At 45.7% G+C, this 17,411-nt stretch overlaps 3 protein-coding genes across 5 annotated transcripts; 2 read left to right on the forward strand and 1 right to left on the reverse strand.

Moving 5' to 3' along the window:
• The first annotated feature begins 382 nt into the window (after positions 1-382).
• smim19 (small integral membrane protein 19) lies at positions 383-2,312 on the forward strand. Its single transcript, XM_068714253.1, has 3 exons — positions 383-654; positions 1,411-1,535; positions 1,782-2,312. Exons 1-3 carry the CDS (start codon positions 530-532, stop codon positions 1,838-1,840), a joined length of 309 nt encoding a protein of 102 aa, XP_068570354.1. The 5' UTR covers positions 383-529; the 3' UTR covers positions 1,841-2,312.
• Positions 2,313-2,780: 468 nt separating this feature from the next.
• On the reverse strand, positions 2,781-11,220 carry pld7 (phospholipase D family, member 7). 3 transcript variants are annotated; one of them, XM_068714248.1, is made up of 12 exons: positions 10,651-11,220; positions 10,044-10,151; positions 7,470-8,450; positions 7,083-7,270; positions 6,737-6,911; positions 6,535-6,649; positions 5,670-5,797; positions 5,324-5,527; positions 4,870-5,009; positions 4,274-4,439; positions 4,070-4,169; positions 2,781-3,768 (listed from the first exon to the last, which is right to left on the reverse strand). In XM_068714248.1, the coding sequence occupies exons 1-12, from the start codon at positions 10,777-10,779 to the stop codon at positions 3,566-3,568; spliced, it is 2,637 nt and encodes an 878-aa protein (XP_068570349.1). In that variant the 5' UTR covers positions 10,780-11,220; the 3' UTR covers positions 2,781-3,565. The 3 variants fall into 3 exon arrangements, with proteins under 3 accessions (XP_068570349.1, XP_068570350.1, XP_068570351.1); XM_068714249.1 differs by lacking the exon at positions 10,651-11,220 and adding an exon at positions 10,336-10,619; XM_068714250.1 differs by lacking the exons at positions 2,781-3,768; positions 4,070-4,169 and having other exon boundaries at positions 4,373-4,439; positions 4,823-5,009.
• On the forward strand, positions 11,099-16,265 carry gpr137 (G protein-coupled receptor 137). Its single transcript, XM_068714252.1, has 8 exons — positions 11,099-11,176; positions 11,971-12,444; positions 12,749-12,798; positions 12,919-13,153; positions 13,620-13,769; positions 14,019-14,144; positions 14,237-14,355; positions 14,868-16,265. Exons 2-8 carry the CDS (start codon positions 12,067-12,069, stop codon positions 14,962-14,964), a joined length of 1,155 nt encoding a protein of 384 aa, XP_068570353.1. The 5' UTR covers positions 11,099-11,176; positions 11,971-12,066; the 3' UTR covers positions 14,965-16,265.
• Positions 16,266-17,411: the final 1,146 nt, after the last annotated feature.

Here is a 17,411-nt window from a genome sequence, read left to right on the forward strand (position 1 = left end):
GTCTTTTTATCAGGGTGCAGTAGAGTAAAAATACTTAGAATATCTTGAATGTAAAGTGTGAAGGAGCAGAAAATGGAAATACTTGTACTTAATGCAATGAGGCAACAAGGGTCATATAGCAAGTGTGATGAAGTGAAGCTGAAGATATAACGTATATTTATTTTAGTCATTAAAAACAGTAGGCTCATTCATTAAACTTTTGGTCAGGTATCTCGACTATTCGGTTCAGAAACAACAGCATGTCATTAGACAGCTACTGTACCGGAAGTGTGTTCGTTCGACTCCTCTCCAAACCTGCGTTTAGAAACATGTCACGTGCATGCTCGGGTTCTCACTTGGACTGTAGGAGGCAACAACGCGCCCCGGAGCTCGCGCGCTACCCGGAAACGGAAAAGACGAAGGAGGTGGAGATGACGTCGGTGTTTACAGCACTCGGCTGTGTCCCGTCGCGAGCTGAACGTGAGCTGAGAAAGCGCCTACAGTAGAATCTCCATTTCACACATTTCCCCGCGTTGTTGTCGTATTTCAAATGGGGGGTCACGGGAGCGAGCCCGAGTCGATCGACTACTCGGTGCACGAGGCCTGGAATGAGGCGACTAACGTGTACCTGCTGGTGATCCTGGTCAGCTTCGGCCTGCTGATGTACGCCAGAAAGTAAGGACGCAGTCAGTTCTTCACTCAATCATTTGGTTGATGAATTTGTTGCTTATATATAGAGTTACAACGGGTAGTTGATTGATATGCAGTACAATATATATTTTAACACAATTTTTAAAGAAATAAATACATATTATATCACTAAATTCTTTCACTGTTTGTTGAACATCTCACTGACCTGCACCGTACATGTGTGGCATAAAACATTTAAGAAAATCTTACATAATATAAAAATGGCATGTTCATAGCGACACCTATTTTCATACAGTGTTATTTATTCATAAATATATTTATTTGACATAAATTTGCTGCCATCCTTTCCACACTGTTAAGAGATGTAACAAATTTAAGATAAGTGATGGTTATATTTCCCATAACGCAATAGTCAGCTGTTTTCTTTTACATATTTTGAGATCATTTTGGGTTCTCTTATGTGTCCCACAAAAAGACATTATGTCCCACTAAAGGTCACTTTGAATATGTTAAAGAAGGAAGAACGTTTCATCTTGATAAGACAATAACAGATACATTTTTTTTTATCAAAACAAAGAATCATTTGTCGGGTCGTCTGGGTAATTCTGCATTCATGTAACCCGCCAAACAATGCATTTTAATAATATGTCCATTTAAATTATTGGTGTGAGTCGTCAGAAATGAACGGTGATATTCTCTATAAGCAATATGGCCTCTCTCTCTCTGTCTCTCTCTCTCTCTCCCTGAAATCTCTCTGTGTTCACCTCTAACCTAACCTAGAAACAAGAGGAAGATCATGCGTATCTTCACTCTGCCCCCCACCGTTGGCAGCAGCCCGGAGCCCAACTTCTACGACAGCCTGCAGAAGGTCCGCCTGCGGCAGCAGCTGGAGATGTACTCTCTGGGTGAGCGTCAGTGTAGCTCTCACAGGATCTGAGCTTATAATGCAAAATGTATCGCTCACCCTGTCCCATTCTATAGAAAAGAGATATGATTATTAAATAATGTTTCAACATTATTTTCTGGTTAAACACCAGGAAGTGCACTCATGTAAACCTCTAATAACAGACCAATGTTTGTTTTAGTTTGATGACCTCAAACGTGTTTCATGTTTCATTCTGGGTACATTAAAATGTTCTCCTGCTCTTTAGCCAGGAAATTTGACCAGCAGCAGGGCCAGACAGACAGTGTGCAGCTCTCCATGGAATGAGAGCAGAAAGAAAGTCATCCACCTCGTCAGAGGAAACACTCCTGCGTGTTGGAGCCCTCTGTGCGTGGAAATGGAGGGATTTAAATGGCTGAACCGATCAGAGATGGAGCAGAAGACGCTGCGCTGAGAGGCGTCTTCGTTCACCTTCTTGTTGTCTCTTTGTCGTCTATCACTAGTGGAGTAAACGCAGCCGGATGGATGGAGAAGCAGCACAGGGAGATTCTGGCATGGAGCAGAGACTCTAACATGGATTGAGAGGTGATGAAGCTGCAACTGCAGCAGATGTCACTGAGATTTAAAAACGTTAATCATGAAGATTATTTTTGCACATATAACACGATCCTTCAGATCTAATGTAGCTTCTAGTTGGTTTCTGTTTGTTTGTTTTTTACTTGTTTATTAAATGTTTTTTGTCATTTGTGTAGTGAAATCAAGATTCTCAGATGTGAAAATAAAGATACATTAACCATCAGCCAATGTCTTGATTATCAGTCCTGAGACAGTCAGATAAGCGTAATGAATGGTCTGGGTCTTTGTGGCACAAAAATGGTCAAACATTTAAAGGGTCAGTTCACCCATAAAACGTCTGTCCATGCAGATAGTTTTACCACAAATGAAATCCCATTCACCATTGACAGCGTCGGAGACAAATATCTTAAAAGTGCAATATATGGGATTGGGAGAATTTCTGTTGCCTCGCAAAAGGAGAAGCTCTGATAACAGCACACACAGAGGGGACGTGACTTCTCTGCTCAGGTAGACATTACTCCACTATGTATCTTTATACAACAAATAGTTTACTGCTCTATTAATGCTCTGAATTCCATATATTGCACCTTTTAAAACCAGTAGAATTAAACCAAAGCTAAGTGCATGGCTAGATAACAGGAGAGGTATTTAAGAATCAAGTTCGGTAGTTAGGATGAATCGACAACACTCCTTTCATTGTTGTCATGAAGCTCTGAAAGATCATCAACCATGAAGGTTTTATTCATACTGAAACATCCAGTAAACTGATCAGTTACTGAAGCAACAGGTCCATTAATAACAGAAACATAACCCTGGTAAGTAATGATGAAGGAAACGGACATGTTCACTAATCATCAATAGTCAAATAGAGTTTCTAGAGAAGTGGTTTTCCTTCCCAAACACAGAACACTTTAATCCCCTTTAAAGCATGCTCACTATTTACTGTCAAATTGGGTTCTTTGTGAGCCAGACAGATCAGTTATGAATGGAAAATGTAGAGTATTTACAAGCATTATGGACTGACCCATCATATAGTTTCACTGCACACAAACATTAACAGCCGATTGCTTCAGCAGTGCAAACATGGCCGTTGGTGTATGAACCTCTTTGGAAATGTTTTATCTCCTGCGTGAGATTGGTGAAGCTTGGCACCGACATGTTTAAAAGGGAAAATATACAGAATGCTCCAGGCATAAAATTAAATTATACAAAGCGAGCTCCTTTGCTTTTAAGAAAATCTTCAGCACAAAACGGGAGTATAAAAAGAACACGTTTCGGAACAAAATGTAAAAAAAAACAAAAAAAAAAAATTATATACAAAAACTAGGCAGCTGGCCGGTAAACGGCAATGAAATAAAGTGTGTGTATTCACACGGTACAGCAAGCGGATTGTGCAGAAGCCCAATAAAGTTCAAGTGGCAGCAGCAGGCAGGATGCTCATCTACAACGCAATGTGCTTTATTGAACGAGGATCCCTCAGTGTGGGCCGCGGGGGCAGATGTCCACGTCGTCCAGAGACAGGCTGCTGGCGTACTCGGATGTCCAGTCTCTGAGGAACAGCTCCTCTGCTTGGCTCTGCAGGGTCTCTTGGCCTTTTTCTACCACAGAGCCGGTCTGGTTCACCACCAAGCCCGCTCCGGCTGTCTGGGTGAAGTAGTTCTCCGACCAGTTGGACGTCCCTGTGAACACGGACATGTCAGTAAGAACGCACAACCGTCACAGGAGCTAATGGGACTACGATTTATACTCTCCCCACCGCATGGGTTCGCTCCATTAAAGAAAAAGGGGATTTTAGACACTCGAGGCAAGTTGATCTGCAATGAAACAGGTTGAAATGTGTCTGCTCCACTGGCACACTTAAAGATAAAACTCAACTCAACTCCAGACTTAAATGTTGTCAGACCCTTAAAATAACAATCTGAGCCCGTCACAGTGGAACTTTTTTTAGTTAGAAATAAAATAAAATTGCTAATAGCATACCAATGTAGACCACTCTGTCTGTGACCATGTACTTGGCATGATTGACTCGCGCAAAGGGAATCTTCATCTGCTCAGCTGTTGAAGGCACTGTAAACATTTTCTGCACGGAGACAAAACATCAGGAGTTTAGGGTACAACAGCATTCTGTTTAGGTCACTATGTCGGAGTGTCAGTGTGCAGGAAATAGAAAATCTCCCAACGCACCACGTCAATGTCACACTTCAGTTGAGGCCTGTTGAGCGCCAGCAGGGACTGCAGGAAGGGAAACATGGGGGCGGGAGAGTGCTTCCAGCAGCTGACTAGGAGGCGGACCTGCACGTCTCTGGTGCAGGCCGCAGCACGCAGGGCCGAGTCGATGGCCGGCCAGAACCTGAGAGAGAAGAACCCTTTAGCTTTCTAGAAGACGGGCAGATATCAAGATGTCTTTCTTGCTGGAGGAAGGGATAATGTGTGCGCTACTTAAAAAAAAGATTACACAAGAGATTTTTCCTCTGTCATGTGTTTGGACACTTCTAAAAGCATCACCGTGCCGATCAGCTTTAGTCCAGTTATGCAAGTGTCCAGCATTTGAACTAGAAAAGTCAGCAGATGAAGCTCATCTTACTCAGAGGAGCTGCTTCGTCAGCCAATCAGGGTCCAGTGTTGTGACTAAGTACCCATCATGCATTGCATTATTTGTCACTGTAACACCTGTATCTAATAAATAAGGGACTCAGCATTGAGATTCACACCATTATGTTGGTCTGTGCCTACCATTGTAACAGTGCAGCGGTAATCACTGAGGTCAAGCAGCTGGTCACCTGAGCGGCTCCGTGTACTGAGACAGAGGGAGGTAGTCCATGACAGAGATGTGAACGAATCTCTGGGCGTCGTCGATGACGGACAGGATGGTGGAGAGATCGTCGGAGCGGCCGCGGGCGGAGATCTGCGGAGGGGCGCTCTGTAGGAGGTGAGAAACACGGGAGCAACCAGAGAGAACATGCATTGTTAGAATAATTCATTTTAAATGTGAAAATGGTTTAAACTAATTTGGTGGTGAACGAGTCTAGTTCACCGCCAAACCTAGTTTAGTTTAAACTAATTTGCTTTATGATGATGTAAATGCTATTCTCCTATTCCACTAAAATCTGCACAATATGTCAGGTTTGGATGCATTATGTATAAAAACATCTGGATCGGCCATTTAAAAAAAAAAAAAAAAAAAAAAAAAAGCATTCCTGTTGGAGGAAGCTCGCAGAGTCGATCTGTACTTACAGACAGGTAGACTTGTGCAGGCACGCCGTTGAACTTCAGGCGCAGGGGATTCTGGGCGCTGGACAGGGCGGAGAGACGAGCCGGCCAGTACGGCGGCAGGGAGCCGTTGCTTGCGCCGCCGATGCTCCAGTACACCCCAAAGATCCGAGAGGCGTCCTGAGCCAGGCAGCTGCAGTGCTCCACCGACAGGCCCACCTCCTTCACCTCGTTTCAACAAAGCACACAGCGGTGTTACTTTCTGTCGGACATCTAGAGTGGACATCCGTCTGTAGAAATGCTATTAACTGGTTGCCACATCAGTTCAACTGAGGTCAAATCTACTGCTACATGCGGACACACGTGCTACCTGACTTAGAGAGCGCCAGTCCATGTTGGCACTACCCAGGTAGAAGTGCTTCTGATCCACCACCCACAGCTTGGTGTGGACGATGCCTCCAGTTACAGCCTCGAGGTCTACCTCTCTGACTTCTGCACCTGAAAATAAATATAAAAACACGCAGACGATCAGAAATGACTGCAGAGTTGGATCATAGTAATTCATTTTTAAACCTGATTAAATCATGGTTTGACTTTTAATCATGTTGCACCAGACTTTAGAACTAGCTTAAATTCATAAAACTTTAAACGTTAGTGTAATTTTTTTTTTTTTTTTAATCTAGATCAAATTTGATTCTGTTGCACCAAAACTTTAAACACCAATTAAAAGTGTGGTCCAGAATTAAGTTAAATTACACTTGAGGAGTTTAACTTTCAAATGGATTTTTTGTTGTGTGTTGTGTTTTTATTTGTTTTATGTGTTATTTTGCTGCTTTTTTAAAATTATTTTGGCATATTTCTGCATTAATTCGGCCAACAAGTTTTCTGTAGAGCCATGGTGTGCACCATCGGGCTAACTAACTGACTTATTAGCTAGCTAGCTAGCAAACAATATAATGTCTTGTTAAGGAATACAGAGCAGATTAAACTTGGATTTGGGTTTAAACTTGAATATACTAAATCAAGGCTAGTTTCTTTGTGCAACAAAGCTCTGCTTACTTATGAATTTGCTCAGTTTAAACCTAGTTTTGCTAAACTCTGATTAAGACTAATCTTAAATTAAATGAATCTGTGTTGGTGCAACCCAGCCTTAGTGTGTGTATTTTAACATACAAATGATGTGGCCTCGACACAGAGGCAACACAACTAAATCCATATTGTGGGTGACAACGTACCTGCTGCAGCCAGTTCTGCCGTATCTTCACTTGAGGTCTGGGGGGCGTTGACAGCGATCTGGAGTTTCACACCTTTGGATTTGAGCCGTTTAAGTTGCTCAAAAACCAGTCGTCCCTACAAAGTGCGTAGACGTGATATCACACACATTGGAGGGTCAAACGATTACTGCATCATAAGATTAGAGCATGCCACTGAGCTAACCTGAGAGTCAGAGGAGTCCGCGAACTCGCCGCCCCGCAGAGTGAAGTAGAAAGCGGCGATATGGACCGAGCTGTTGGCCCCGTCCAGCAGACGTAGCCAGCTGTCTGCGATGCTCCGTCTGGACGAGGGAGCAGACTGGTAGAGACCCACAGGGATGCTCTCCACCAGCTGCACTCTGAGCAAAGGGGGGGAGACACTAAAGCTACAACCACTTACAAACAAAACAGAGTGCTGCCATCATCTTAGACTAGAGCTGCTCAACTTTGAAGTTGGACTGGTTTATAATGATTTCTTCAAATTCTCACTTTTGTCACAGCCAATGGCCCACGAGAACAAAGCGTCTTACCGACAATCGGTGCTGCAAGGCTCTGGTACAAAGCCGAAGCCCTCCAGCCAGTGCAGCTCCAGCTGAGCTGCAAGCTGAGCCACGGACAGGGGAAGGCCGTAGTGCCAAACATGCTGGCCGAACCCCCCTAGAAGCAGCAAGGTGGTGGGCAGGAAGCAGAAGAGGGCGAAACTGGAGCATCCCGAGCTCTGCGGAACAAGACCAGCACCAGTTTAACTCGTGAGCAAATGTGTGAAGCTACGATGACAGCTTTGACAGGAGACTGCCAAACAGCTGAGGACCGTGTTGCATGCCAAAGCTGTCACTGCAGGGCGTGGTGACATTCCTTTGTGTGTGGCTGACTCTGCTGAGACCACCGTGTGAGGCAGTAAGATCAACACGGCTCACCTTAGTTGACCTGGCTGACTGAGCTCTGGCGGGCTTCTCTGGCGCTACAGGAGAGGTGGAGTCGGCGACGTCCGCTCTTTCTTCGGCAAGATCTGAAACCTCGGGCTGGCTTATTGTGAGCGGTTCGCGATGCTCCTCCACTGAATCGTGGCCCTCAGACTTCTCATCCGCAGACTCGTCCTCGCATTCAACGTCTGACGAGGATCTGCTGTCCCTAAATTTGAGTGAGTGCGTCGGCTCCGTCTCCCACGGCGGCTGTTCGTCCATAATAGCCTCCTCTTGGCTAACCTTGGTCGAGTGAAGGATGTCCGCAGGCACCGACTTTTCCACGTCTCCAGAGGCGGTGAGGATGATCCTGCTTCTGACCACAACACCGTACTCCTCTTCTGGGTCCTCCGGTGGCTTTTGGCCGACGGATCCCTCCGCTGGATGGTGAGATACAGGGGCATCCTGTGCAGCGCCAGCTTCTGTTTCAAAGGCCTGGGGCTGGTCTCGCTCTGGTATGTGCTGCTCCAACCCTTCCTGCTCCAACCCTTGCTCTGGTCTGAGGGCAGGCCTGGGGCTCGCAGTCATTGAAGAGTACTGCGCAGACTCGGACAAACCCCAGCTCTTCGGTGCAGTAACCAGGGAGCTACGGGCTGCCGCTGATAGTTCTGTGCTGCCGAACAGAGAGGGGGCTTCCAGGCCGACACTGGGGACGCGGACCGTTGGTAGGGGGAGTGTTGTTTCTCTGACGTCGGACGGCTTGGATTTCAAGGCCTCCGCACTCCCACTTGCGGCTCCAGGGACAGGGGCATCTTTCTTGGGAGCGGGCGGCTCTGGGATCTGGCTTGCATTGGCCGGCCGTTTGTGGAAAGTGGGGATCCGGGAGACGGGTTTCCCACCTTTGCGGTTCATGTCTTCTTTCTCCTCGAGCTCTCTTCTTGCAGCCTTGTCGTCAACCCGCAGGCGGTCCAGCACAACGCTGCAATACTTCAGCTCCTGAGGAAGACAGCACTTTATGAGACAGAAACAAACAAACATGCATCTTGTGTGTAGCTTATTTGAAAATCTATCTAAGTTTTAACCCAGTGGCTCTATGACGACACCTTTAGCTGCACATAACACCTGAAATGTTTTTTTTTAAAGCCAGCAGTTAAAAAGACTTTTGCAAACTCAAATTGTAGTCTTTTTTCCCTCGTCTTGACACTGTGTAACAACAATACAGTAACACTGAATATTACCTGGAGATGCTTCCGTGGCACTGCAATAGCTAGAGTAGCGACGCCTATTCAAATAAGCTCTGTCTGTCTGGTACACGTCAGCATGGCCAGCACACACTGTTCAACATGTTGTCCTACTTGTTTATGAACACAACATGAGTGTTACCATGGCTATTCTTTACCTTTACTTTCTGATAGCAGTTAGCGCTGAACACCCAACTCGCTTTGCTTCAAGCTTCATTTTCAATAAACATACACCGGAATCTCATGGCAGCCGTCTTTCATTGTTCCAAAGAAGAAAGCCGGGATAGCCCACAAAGGCGTGGCCGGTCTACTGGTCATATTTCTGCGGCTGCTGCATTCATTTTACAAGATGTATTGTAGTCCTCCCGTTAACAATGACATGTAACTTTCCAAACAGTGTTTGATTTACATTGATGCTACTAATAACTGATTATTTTCCTCCAATGTTTTTTAATTTGTACTTGTCTTATTGTCCAGCGACAGTTTTTACTTGTCACAGTAGGACAACCCCTGGTGTAAATAATTCATGGTGGACTCCATCGAGCTGCTTCAGTTTCAGGGCCCTGCTATTGAGCATAGTGGCTCACCGTCACGGTTAACTGGGGGGGGGGGGGCAAGGCCCTCATTAATGTTATCAGTAACACCTGTGCTGGTGTTACAGGCCTACACCCTGGCTCACTGTCACAACCTGTCACATCTGAATCATGAGCAGAGCCCTCGTTAATGTTATCAGTACCACCTGTGCTTGTCCCACAATGACAAGACACAATGTCTGCTGTGAAAAAAACAACTATCCAGTCCAGCTAAAGAATTACACCTATGATATATTCCGAACAGGACATTTTGCAGTTAGACTAAAAAACATTGTCATTTAAACATTGTTTTTAAGTGACTTGAAACATATTTGGGAATTCACTGTAACATTTTAAACCACAATTTATAGTTAATGATCTGCCAGCCCGTACACTGATACCAATATATCTCTGGCTATATATAAATACGTTAACTTAAAGCCTGACTGACATTAATTAACATTTCATTTAACTTGTAGATATGCAAAAGGTAAAGTCTCGTTCACATGATGCTAAATATAGAGCTGCACTGCTCTACAACCATAGACTGTATAGGCTAAATGAGATTAGGACACTTCCGCACTAGTCTGCGAATATTTCCTGATGGCGATAACATGCTGCAGCACAGACACAGAGCTTCATTTCTCTCACCACGTGGCTGCATAAATAACAGTTATCCAGTCTAGGTGGATACGCTTCTCCGGCCTGTACGAAGCACCGAACAGCATGAGGTGTGTTTGTTCGGGTTTTTGGGTGCGAGGTGAATTATAGACTACCGTTACACCAGCCTCCTCAGCAGTTTCCTCCTCCAGGTCAGCAGGGACACTTGGATGCGTCTCCATCACTTGGCCCCGGACAGACTCAGAGTCGGACTCGTCAGACTCCTGACGAGACAAGATCGGTAACGTTCAGTTAAAGAGACACCGCAACAAAGCATCGGTTATATTCCACAGTGTAAAGTTGAAAGACGTGTATTTTAATCTACAAAAGGCCAATGACAAAAGTAAAGACGTCGTGTCATCTTCTTCACATAGTGAACACCGTCAGCGTGAAAAAACAACAACTTACCATGATGCAGTAACTTGCTAGGTAAGTTCTGGCTGGGCGCAGGGGTTTGACACTCACGATGCAGTTATTAGCTATTAACGGTTATGCTAACCGGAAAAACAACTATGACAGACGTAAAGTGGTAATAGCAGTATATATACGACAGTTTAAGGCAGGCTGGTTCCTATATAAGCCCTCCTGGAGTGTTTCTCTCGGGTTGGCGAGCTAACGTCGCCGCCGTTGACGTTAGCGAGCAAGCTACGTGGCCGACTGTGAAGTTTTCCGCAGCGGAGGGAGGAAGAGGAGGCGGAGAAGCTGAGTAATAAAAATACCCACCTCGTACGTAGTTGTCCCGAGCGGGCGGGTCGACCTTCTCAGAGTTACCGGCGGCGTCGCGTCCAGCAACTCCACCTCAATCGCCTCACTGGGGTGGAGGGATTTTCTGGATCGCAGCACCATCGGCATGTTGGACCACGTAAACAATGCAGCAGCTCCTTCGTGATGCACGAGATTAACGGACGGAACGCAAACAGCAGGCACGTTTGACTTGCTGATGAGACTCCACTCTGGCTAAAGTCGAGTAGGAAAAGGGTCACATTGAACAGCTGCCAGGGTTATTAAAACACCTTTCTCAGTGACATAAAAACCACCCTTAACGTTTAACCCGATATGAACGCGCCGTGCTTCTTGAGACAAGTAAACAACAACTTGAAGAAACCGCGATTTCCCGTCACCGCTGATTGGCGGTTGGATTCAAAGCAGTGGCTCCGCCCACCAGACATACGTAGAGCACACAACACGGAAACGAGGGATCACCGTCGTCTGCTGTTTATCCAGGAGCTCGGTGTTCACTTCAAATAAGGTCTGTTATTATTGTTACATGATGACTGACAGCTCTTACATTTGGTGTTCTACTGCGAGAAAGCAAAAGCGTAACAGAGCGACGGAAGAGTTGACATTCACTCTAGTGAACAAAGTTAGTTTCAGTTAGCTGAGTCGTTGTTGAGCTGCCTGAACGGAACTTGAACCGACCTGGTTGTTTATGTTCCAAAGAGCAGAGTAGAGACATGTAGCTAGCTAGCTGGGTTACTGAGTGTCAAAGGTCACCGAACAAAACCCAGGGCACGTGAACAACGTGTACAATGTGATGCCCCATGAGCATTGCATTTCTGTCAGGTTTCTGCTTCAATTTGTTCTGAAATGCTAAAGAAAAGCACCTGAAAATGAAAGTTCCAGTTTAGACTTCACCTCACCATCGAGGCCAGTGATAACAGCATAAAATAACAGCATTTGGACAATATTTTGTGATCTATTGGTCATTGCAGAATATTATAAGACTAAAACAATGTATAATAGTGGTGGGCAATGGGGATAAAAGATTGTAATAGGTTTATATAATTACATTTCCTGAAATAGCACAAATTTTCCGCTTCATGCTTCAAATAAAAAATAGGAATGTCTGATATTTGGCTAAATCAAGCAAATTAAACAGCGGGCTAATTAAGATGCATTATCATAGTGATGTAAATATTTGATGAAAAACAAAAGTATTGGCCACAAACTCGTATGGTCTCATGGTGTATATGAAATATTAGTGCCCATCTCTTGCTCAGTGTTCTGCCCGTGACGTGCTGACCTCTGGTGATTTTGTTTCAGGTCTCCCATATGAACTGTTCGGGCTGAGAGGGGGAAGGTTTAGCAGCGTATTTTGTGTGATGATGGACAGTTAGTCCGTCCCGTCAGTACTCAGCAATGGAAGCTCCGGTCACAGCCGCCCCTCCTCCCAACTCCTCCCTGCCTGTCCCGGTCCCCCTGGGTCCGGCCATCGCCCCGTCGGTCCAGCTGGGCTTCACCATCCTCTACACCACCCTGTACGGCGCTCTGTTCCTGGTGGTATACGCGCAGCTCTGGCTCCTCTACCTCTACAGGCACAAGCGCTGGAGCTACCAGAGCGTCTTCCTGTTCCTCTGCCTGCTCTGGGCTGCCATCCGCACCACTCTGTTCTCCTTCTACTTCTGCAACGCTCTGCAGGCCAACCACCTGCCCGTCGCGGTCTACTGGATGCTCTACTGCTTCCCCGTCTGTCTGCAGTTCTTCACTCTCAGCCTCATCAACCTGTATTTCACTCAGGTATGACCGGGGAGAACAGGACAGGGGTTGTTTTCTTGAAGCTAGGACACACCTGCTGCAATGCAGAGGGGAGTACTGATAAAAAAAGATGTCATGCCATAGGTAAATAAGTGAAAGTAAAAACAAGTTTCATGGTCTTTGAGCAGGGAGAATTCCTTTCACAAGCCATCTGTATAACCGCTTTTAAGTGAAACCTTGTAAGGCTATCGAGAGACTGGCTAATAAACAAGTCGTTCGCTTTCAGTTTCCTTCTTATTGTCACGTTTGTGTTTACTCTGTTGCGTATTTCTCTCTTGTACCGCAGGTACTACTCAAAGTGAGAGAGACGTATAGCTCAGACGTGGACAGAGGAATGTAAGTTTCACTCCACCGTCAGAATAATACAGTATCAAGCCTTTGTTCTGCACTCTGATCTCGATTAAACCTCGATGAGAACTAATCCATCCGCCACTCTGGCTTCCCCGTCCTCCTCAGGTGGCTGGCACGGTGCATGTACGGCGCCCTGAGCACCGTCTTCCTCTGTGTCAACGTGGTCTGCGCGGCCCTCGGGGACAGAGACGGCGGGTCGGGGGAGTGGACCTGGAACCTGGTCCTGGTCCGAGTCCTGGTCAACGACTTGCTCTTCACCCTGGACGCGGTGCTGCTGGCCGCCTTGCTGCTGCTGCTGACCAGACACTCGCGCTCCACCAGCCCCTACCTGATCAGCAAGGTGTGCTCGGCATCGGGCTTTGAAGTGACGCGGCGTTGACTTTATTTTGAGCAAAATGTGGAAATTAACTTATAAATGAAAGGGGCGCGTCAAGATTAGTTGACCCCTCATGATTGGTCCTACTCTTAGTCTTATGTCGCCTCTGGCTCTGGAGGAGTTTTGTCAAGTCTGAGAAGGCGACCCTGATGACATCACTATGACATCATCAGGGTTATCTCAGCTTGGGCTCAGAGAATGCACATTTATAAACTTACAAACTGGAATTGGGGCTGTTTACCAATCTGGGTGGGTCTGCTGAAAGGGAATATCGAGTTGGATTATGGGAATTGTAGTATCCCATACTAGGGGCATACTTTAGGGAAGTGCAATACAAGTCACTGCAGCGCCCCCTAAAATATAAGCCACTTCTCTGTGGTTCTGGTTGTGTTCCAGGCTGACCGTGTCTTGTTTCTTTCTACCTGACCAGGGGACCACAGTGTGCCGCACAGCGACACTGGGAGCAGCAGTGATCTTGTTGTTTGCCAGCCGAGCCTGCTACAACCTGACGGTGCTCGTTCTGTCCCAGAGCCAGCGCGTGGAGTCGTTCAACTTTGACTGGTACAACGTCTCCGACCAGGTGAGTGTTTGAGTGTGAAAGCACAGCGCATTGTTCCAGTTGGCAGTAATGGTTGTCAAAATGTTCATAGCTCAAAAAAGTCACGATAAGGCACGGCCAGTAAAGATGCCAACACACCACGAGATAACTGTGTGTGTGTGTGTGTGTGTGTGTGTGTGTGTGTGTGTGTGTGTGTGTGTGTGTGTGTGTGTGTGTGTGTGTGTGTGTGTGTGTGTGTGTGTGTGTGTGTGTGTGTGTGTGTGTGTGCAGGCTGACTTGCAAAGTGAACTGGGCGACCGAGGCTACCTGGCCTTTGGCGCCATCCTCTTCATATGGGAGCTGCTCCCGACCAGTCTGCTCATCCTCATCTTCAGAGTTCGCCGGCCGGCTCAAGAGGTAGTCGGCACAATCGGATTAAAAAAACAAATGAAAACAAGAAATGAAGCAGTGAAAGTCTTTTAAAGCTGTGTGGTTTTTTTTCTTCACAGACCAGCAGCATGGCCGTCAACAACAGGGTCCTACCTCGTCCCTATTTCTTTGATGACCCTCAAGGCAGCGACGAAGATGCACCTGTTCCATGGGCACGCGGGTCACATCCACACTCGAGGTACTGTCATCACACAGGTGCTGGAACCGTTATCAGTCAGTCAGTTCGTCAGTCAACAGAAAGCTACTCATCCACTTCTCTATTTGTTTAATGATTAAAGTTGGTTATCAAGAAAAGAAAATACAAACGTTCCCTCTGCCCCAGCTTCTCCAATGTGATCTGTTGCTGTTTATTTCATGTAGGGCTGCAGATACACAATCATTTCAGTCATTGATTAACCTGCAGATCACTTTCACACTTAATCGATTACTCGTTATTTGAAAAAAAATGTCTAACATTCTATAGACCAAACAAGTAACAGACTTATAGAGAAAATAGTTGGTAGATTAATCACTGATTTATAAAAAAAAAAAAAAAAAAAAAAAAAGGTCCTCCAGGGTGTCTGTCAAGTCCTGCAAGGTTTAAAAATGCATATCATGAGCATAGAGCCTTAATAAATCTAGAACAGACTAACAAAGTGTTTTTTAGATGAGGCATTGTGTCCTCATGTGTGCTTCTTCTCACCGTTTCAGCTGGTACGGAGCAGAGACCGCTCCTCTCCTGTTTGCCAGCAACCCCCCAGACCAGAGCCACCAGCACCACTCGTTCTACTCCACCCCCCAGAACTGACCTCCACTTCCCACCGCTATCGGGGGCGCCGCGTCCCCGAAGACGTTCATCTCAAGGGCAGACCGCACACAGCTGCCCGGCCAGTAGTACCTCCCTCTGTGGACAGTTTTTGCACTGAAGACCTCAGGAATTCATCAACAAACAGTGAATATGCACCTTGTAGTTTTGGAACAGAGAATATATATATATTTTTTTTTTTTTTTTCTTGACTCAAAGGGAACGAACTTGGCTGGAGAAGCCCCGACAGACGGAACATTGTGATCCTATTGTTGATTAATAAGATGAAGTCGCTCTTACCATTCCCTAACAATTGCACATTTAGCTTCGTAAGCATTCCTCATTAAAGTAGTAGGTGCACTCAGGAGAGTGCAGATCTCCGCCAGGTGGGTCTGAACCGACCGCTGTCAACATCAAGTTCAGTTAGCTGTTAGCCATACACACCTTCTCAAACAATAATGTGTGCAAACTGTAATCCCCTCACTTTTGATTGTGGGCGCAGAGTAGCGACTGGGGCTCGCCAACGCACTCAGCTAAGAGTTGAGAGCAGTGAGTGAGGAGTCAGCATGAGACGGGAAAACAAAATGTCTTTTGAGAACGTGTGAGTCGCCGCAACCACGAGAGGTCCTTGAGCTTGCAGCCATTACTGGCCACCCAAAATATTATGCATTATCCTGCAGCAGAATTACTCAGTCACAGACACACTCGACCAATAGCACGATCCTCCTGGCGGAGGTAATTAATGCACATAATGTAGTTCATAAGCTTGCAGCATGTGATAAGCTTTGGAAACAACAACTGACCGTACCAATATGCAGTTTTGAGAAGAAGGTAACGTCCCTCTTATACTGTGCGAAGTCACTAAAATATATATTTTCAACGGGTCACTTTTGGTGTTCTGTTTCTTTAAGACCAGTCATGTCTTCTGACACTTTTGACAAATAGTTCCACATCAGCAGGTTGTCTCTCTTCTAACCTCATCACTGCAGGTATTCACCTCGCCGAGTTGTTACCTTTAGGGCCGCTGTCTAACATTTTGGTTTCTATGTCACTTTTGCGAAGTTTAATCATTTTTATTTTTAAAAGTTGCTTTTGATTTATTCCCTTCCTGTGTAATTGTATTTTGATGTACGTTTAACTTATTTTATAACAGCTGTTCTACTCTTTAATTGTAGCGAAACATCAAATGTGAGTTTCCTTTATGTCTTTACTGGAATGAGGTTTCCTCATAGCAAGTCACTTATATTTTTACCACATTGATATTTACTATGTAAACAGCAAACCAATAAAAACATCTAAATGAGCTTGTTTGGCCTGTTTGTAAGCAGAAAACATGGTCAGGTCCATAAGCATTTGGACTGTGACACTTTTCTAATTTTGCTTATTTACACAACCCCAATGGATTTGAAACTAATCAGTCAATATGTGGTTGAACTGTAGACTTTCAGTTTTAATTCAATGTCTAAAACAAAAGAATCTCAATGACCGTTTAGGAATTACAGCCACTTCTACACAGCCACCCACATTTTCAGGCTCAGAAGTAATTGGATAATTGTCTGAAACGGTTTCATGGCCAGATGTGTTCTATTCTGTCACTATTTCATGACAAATGATGCCAACAATAGGATTCAAAATGTTATATTTGCAGTTGGTAGTTGGTCCTTGGAGCTCTCAGCATGCGGATCAAAAAGGTGTCAATGCAAGTGAAGGAGGCCATTATTAGGTTAAAGGTCTCCACACTTAAACCTACCTCCCTTGTACCCATTGTAGGAAACCACGTACTCGGAAATTTCTTTGCCTTACTGCCCACCAAAAAGCGCCATGAAATCTTGGTGCCCGAGTCCGTCGGACACTACATGTTGAGACAGCCTGAGAGCCAACTCAGCTCCTCCGCATACACCAGCCTTCGCCACAGACGTTTCCAACCTCTTGTTCCCAGAGGGGTGGTGTTTGAGTCTCCTGAAAGGGGATCCAAGAAGCCATGCGAAGAAGCCTGGGAGGCAGAGTGCCTGGAGCAGGATGCTTCTGAGGAAGAGATGGACACAGAAAGTGGTGAAAAGGACTCCGACTGCATCCTTGTTGACCTGAGCAAGGACCTCACCCCGAGCAAAAACACAAGAGGGACTGGAGATTTGTGGAGCCTCAATATCGTCCAAACAGTGTCTGAAGATATGGTGATGGCTGAGTCGGTGCCTCTCAGTCAACTCAGTCAGAGCAACTTTGCTCCAGTGGAGATCTGGACCAACACCAAGGCCTGCTTGAAGTCTGTCAGGAAGACAAGAGGGCCTTTTGAAACCAATGCCAAAATAATCAACGACACAGTTTCAAGTGAAAATTACAGCAGCCAGCGTAGCAGACATGGTAGTGTTCACAACAACCACACATTGTCAGTGAGTGATAGTGTGAGTCAGCACAGTGGACATGGAATTGATCAGGACAGTGACATAATG

The sequence above is a fragment of the Cebidichthys violaceus genome, unplaced genomic scaffold, assembly GCF_023349555.1.
Source record: "Cebidichthys violaceus isolate CVI_PGR_0920_01 unplaced genomic scaffold, fCebVio1.0.p SCAF_2, whole genome shotgun sequence".
In the NCBI taxonomy this organism is placed as follows: domain Eukaryota; kingdom Metazoa; phylum Chordata; class Actinopteri; order Perciformes; family Stichaeidae; genus Cebidichthys; species Cebidichthys violaceus.